The sequence below is a fragment of the Somniosus microcephalus genome, chromosome 2, assembly GCF_052327205.1.
Source record: "Somniosus microcephalus isolate GS21.2 chromosome 2, FLI_Smic_1.0, whole genome shotgun sequence".
NCBI lineage: Eukaryota > Metazoa > Chordata > Chondrichthyes > Squaliformes > Somniosidae > Somniosus > Somniosus microcephalus.
Window position 1 is genome coordinate 170,828,499 of NC_140988.1, and position 5,515 is coordinate 170,834,013.

Sequence of the window (5,515 nt, forward strand, 5' to 3'; positions counted from 1 at the left end):
AGGCAGAGATTGATTATCGGAAATCTTACAAAATGACACGGGAGGAGGGAGTACAGTGAAGTAGAAACACTGGAACCAATTCTCATCCAAGTATGAGAACTTCCCGAAATGCAGGAGCAGGTCTATTGATAGGGTGGGACTGGCGGGACGGGCAATGTAATTGGAGTCGCGGGAGACAAGCCGTGGGGATCGGATTGGCTCCCTGGGCGTGGGGTGAGCGACGTGCTAACGGGGCGGGAGACATGAACCCCGCCTACTTCCAGAGAGCGGCACAACTGGGATTAATGACAGCTGGGAGGGACCATAGAACCAGGTTTGCAGCATGGGAATCACTAACAGCGCCAGTGCATTAAACAACCCGATCTTTAAATGAAATGTTGCCTGGCTGTGGTATATCGATCAGTGCTGCTCCATTTAGATGCTGCCGTTTATCTTTTTGTCGTTTTTGTAAAGGTGAAACTTAATTAGTTTAATACTGACCATTGTGTAGGGGGCGTGCCGCCTGGTAACAGCGCAGTTTATTAATGGGTGGAGTTATATTAGCACTTTCATGTTGATACAAAGCGGTTTCCATTGCGCATTGATGCAAAAATGGTGACATAACTCCTAAGTTATATTATAAGGAAAAGTAATTTAGTCCCGCCTCACAGAAATACTATTGACTCCACCCCTCCCCCCATCAAAAAGCTCTTAAACTTTTCGCAGCCTATTCCACCGACCACTGCTTCCTGTCTCCTTTTTCTCCATTCCAACAGCACTTCTCAAATGCTTAATCCATCCCCTCAACTAACATTAAGCAGTGTCTATATAACAATTACTGCCGTGAAAATGCTGACCAGAGCTCACTGAATTAATACACAGAATATAAGAACTTGCATGTATAGTGTACCTGTTTTGGTGGTGTTGGTTAAGGTATAAATGTTGGCCAAGATGCCAAGACTCTGGCAACCTGTTCTTGGAATAGTACCATGATATCTTAACAGGCAGATGGGGCCTCGGTTTAATGACAGTACAGCATTGTCGTGTCAGCCTAAATTATGTAATCATCAACTCGTGCAGCGTGAACCCATAACTTGACTCAGATGTGAGTGTTATCATTGAGCCAAGTTGACATTTCCAGGTATCGATATTTCTCCAATGATGGGTTTACCTGTGTTGTAAGAAGTCAACGTAATGTTTAAACCAGTGATAGGAGAACCCCAGTGTAGCATCCCAACCTGACTGGAGCAGAGCAGTGCCAGATCCCCCGGGAGAGACCTAATCAAAGGCCGGGGATCCTTGGATTTAACGGGCAATGTTCGGGACTTCACAGGTGCTCTCAACACATGTAAGGGCTAAATGTTGGAAGCGAGCCTGTCTTCATAGAGCTCTTTCTCTATCTCGAGAGACAAGCAGCATGAAGTCAGGTGCTGTCTGGATCCAGTCGATTCTGGAGTTACTGAGTGTCGGCTCAGATCGCAACCCCAGTGAATATATTACCTAGAGTTCAATTTAACTAGACAGATCTAGCATGAATCTTGCACTAACCCTTTTGTTGTGTTTTGTTTCTCGTGTTCTGAAAAGACAACATCACATCGAAGTAAAAAAGTTTGAAAAAGTTTTTATTATCGGTTTTAGTTAAATATACATCGTTGTATTTACAATACGCTTGTGTTAACCTCCTGTGCGATAGAAACCTGGTCGGTGAAACCTCGGCAAAACAAGAGGCTGTGCTGTTAATAGAAGTAACATTTTCCTCAAAGTACGAGTGACATTGGACGAAGTAGGACATGAAATTAAAAAACGGTTGAAATTGGCAATGCGTTATGTGTATATAAAACATATACAGCTGTCCGGGAACGCGATTTAATGTCGTTTCAAACCCGAGTTACTGAGAATAGACAGCAAGTGGGGTTGGTCAGTCTCGGCGCTGTGCGAACACCACGTACCGCCTGCCCCGACAGCTGCATGCATTAAGCAGCTCAACGTGAGATTCAGTATTCCAGAGCGCCTGTTAATAAATTATGGACACTTTGCGTCTTACATATTTATAATTCATGGAACTTTAATACAATTTATCAGCTATACAAACAATATAGTCCCATTCTTTAAGCAGTAAGTAAAATGCAGAATAGCGCAGAGACACAGAGGTATTACAATCCCTTTTGTCTTAGCCCTGGAATGCTGACAACATGAACTTGCAGAGAGACCCCCACTTTTGGCTACAGTTCTCGTCAACTATTTTATTTACATCAGGATTCTCGGGGTCCGCGGTAGTAAGTGGGGCTGATGCCTTGGGTTGCTTCTCTCCCGGGGCTGCAGCGCCCAGCAGGCTGGATCTGGTCATTTTTAGATGAGCTGCCCTTGTACTTTTACACAAGCCTGATTTCAGCACCGCCGATGGGTCACTGCAGACCGCCTTTTGCTTCTTCAGTGTCCTGGTGATTTGCTTCCAGTAGGTTTTTGCATTCCCTGTGTACTTTGGGCAGGCTGATGGTTTCCCCGTGAACTCACACCAGTAATCTTTAAGTTCTTCTTTGCATTCCAGACGCAGGTTCCTGTCAGCGGCTTCTTCTCCTCTTAGTGTCCACTTGCACTGCGCCTTGTCCCGACTGACGAATTTTCCCTGCTTCGGGGCTGAGTCTCGAGGCTTCCGTTTGCCATCAGAGTTAATAGGAGGCTTTTTCTCTTCGGCTCTCACATTTGGCGCAGTCTCTGGCTTCCTAATTTTGCCCCCGTCCTGCGATCCCCCCCGGCCCTGTCCTCTGCCTTTCCTTCTCTTCTGTTTTTGGTCGTCACTGGCATCCGCCAAGAGATACTGTGTGATGAACAGGAGGAGTAGGAACAGGGCGACTCTCGAGAACTGCATGGCTGAAATCCGACAACTGTCGATTCTTCCCAGAAGTGGCAACTAGAAAGTGGAAAAAAAGAGATTGAGTTTACTAAAGTGCACGTGCACACGTTTACCTTTATGAATATGATGCACCAACTCAAAAGCTAAAATAACCAATAGATTGAGCGTACCTTCGAGGCTCTGCTATAAGATGCTCTTGAGAGATGCAACCGTTACTGGCGATGGGTTCGAACCTCTGCGATTTATATGTTTGGGCAACGCCTCCGATGGCTGGGGCGTCACTGTGAAACAATGCAGAGAATACCTGAGTTCTGCCTCACTCAGGATTATTGCCACACCTTGCAAGGTTCACCAAAGGTCCAGCGGCAAAGCAATGGCAACATGTCTTCATTCACAGCGACAACCTGCGTTTTAAAAGTAGTACTGTAGAAACTAAACTTAGTGCCCGCCCTCAGTAATACACCAAGTACTGGAAGATTATTGGATTGGAGGCGAATCCGATGGGTTTAAGTTGCCAACATAACAGTCACTGCACTTCAAAAGCCATTCGTTGTGTGAAGAATTTTGGGAGATTCCCGCCTGAAATGCGCTATATAAATGCAGGCATTTTATGGTAGAATTTCTTCTACATCGAGGGTACTACTGTCCGGAGGGAAATCAGGCGGGGCATAGAGCGGGCGGCCGGTCCGCTCCCGGCAGAAATGGAAAATTATCCCTTACAATTCAGGTGTAGTGTCCAGCCCGCTGTATAACAGGAATCGAGGGTTACAGCATTGCATTTCATTCATAGGATGGGCAGTTGTAAATCAGGGTTAGGGTTCATAGAACAGTTTGAATTTGGCATCAGAGTTAATAGGAGGCAAATCTTAATTTAGGATCAGGGTTAGTAGGAATTGCAACCTGGATTCGGACTGTAATTGGTAATATCGAAAATCTCGATATCGGAATAGGATTAATGGAAGTATCGCTTTCAGGATTGAGGTTAAGAGAGAGGAGTGATTTCAGATTAGAATTAACACGAGCCTTTGTATTATGATTTCCATTATTAGAAACGGAACGTTTTTCCATGATAAATATGGTCTTACTTCCTTTTGGTTGCAGTTAATGTCTTGTGCGATGTCTTGCGCTGTGGCCAGCTCGCTGGTAACATGTATATCGCATTTAAAATACATTCGACTGAGAAGAGATGGACACGGAGTGGTATTGGATAGGATTGTAACAAATAGTAATGGGCACTATTATAAACAGTCCAGAATGGCTGGAACTGCTTACAAGTTCAATGCTGTAGTTTGTGGAGAAGTGACCGCTTCGCTCCCCACACCTGTGTCTCGGTCCTCCTGTAAAATTCAGCTTCATTCGGTTACAGGCAATCCAGGCCACAGCTGGAATGGAAACTTTTTGTTAAGATAATTATATGCTTTACAGTTGTTGTAACGCGTTTTTCAGTCTCGGTGCTTCTCACTGGGACATGTTTTTTTCCGCTTCAAGAATGCGAGAAGCCAAAGCCTGGGGGTTGGGGGGGGGGGTGGGCGGGGGGCGGTCCCGTGGAGCAGGACAGGTGTTCACAGCAAGCAGCGGAGACTTGAAAACAAAAGCACACAATGGAAACGGGAGGACAGAACACCAGAAGCTGTTTAACACGATTGTCAAATTTACAATCAATGCAACAAAGGGAGATATGCGGGAATTCTGCGACCGACCAAATACACACAATCGAGTCCAAAGCCATGTAATAATTCTAACCATCGTCAACAGGGTTTCTGCCTGTCAAAATTAAAATGTCCATAGGGAATACTGACTCGCATACTCAATCTTTCTCGACATTAATAGGATCAAAAATAAGTTTAAATCCGAATTCCATTTTTATTCTCCTCAGTCTCTGCCGTAAACGACTCTTCATCCGAGGTGATATCTCCAGCTCCGCTCCTCTTCTGCATTCACTCGAGTCCTGACATCTTTCGTGAGGGGGTGGGGGGGAATCAGAAGCCTCATGGTAGGGGATCGGAGGCCTCATTGGGGAGGATGGGGCCCTCGGGAGGAAACTCGGGGGGAGATCGGAAACATGGGGGGTCCGATCACCGAGGATGGATGAGTCAGGGAGGCACTTACCTCCAGGATCCAGCAATCCTCACCTTATTTAGCTGGTGGGCTCCCCGAGGCCTGGGAAACCCAACCAGCCAGAGTTAAATTTGTAATGGTGGATCACCATGAGGCTCTCCAGCCTCATTATAACATTTAAATAGATGACCCGTCGCCTGGGGGCGGGTTTGGCTGCCTGCCTCCCGTCCCGCCTCCGTTAACACCGGAAGTGGGTGGGTTGGGGTCGGGATTCAGTTTTTTAATACTTTAATCTCCCACCCGACCCCAACCCACCAGTTTTTGGGGGTTAAAATTCCCCCCATGGTCTTCAACAGGACAAGGCCATCTCTGGCCATTGCCTCATATCCCTCATGAAACACATCCCTCCAATCCCACTTCCTTCTGTGTCTGCCCCTGAAAAAAAACACTCCCCTAAGTCACATACAGCTGCACTTCCAAACTCCGAAGTGCCTAGCCTTTGGCCCTCCATTCGTCACAACACCTCTGCAGCTGTCAATTTGCACCATCATTCCCTTAGCTCCACCTTTGATGCCCCTCCCCACCAAAATCTGCATGGTCTCACGTCCCGGTCATTCTTCTGGT

General features: G+C 46.4%; 1 protein-coding gene across 1 annotated transcript; it reads right to left on the reverse strand.

Annotated features, from left to right (window-relative positions):
* Nucleotides 1-1,584: 1,584 nt before the first annotated feature.
* LOC147123100 (fibroblast growth factor-binding protein 1-like) lies at nt 1,585-3,177 on the reverse strand. The gene is made up of 2 exons (XM_086004125.1): nt 3,004-3,177; nt 1,585-2,890 (listed from the first exon to the last, which is right to left on the reverse strand). The coding sequence occupies exon 2, from the start codon at nt 2,846-2,848 to the stop codon at nt 2,150-2,152; it is 699 nt and encodes a 232-aa protein (XP_085860251.1). The 5' UTR covers nt 2,849-2,890; nt 3,004-3,177; the 3' UTR covers nt 1,585-2,149.
* Nucleotides 3,178-5,515: the final 2,338 nt, after the last annotated feature.

Bases quoted from the DNA above. Each gene is read 5' to 3' on its own strand.
- LOC147123100 (XM_086004125.1), bottom strand. From the start codon at position 2,848: ATGCAGTTCTCGAGAGTCGCCCTGTTCCTACTCCTCCTGTTCATCACA.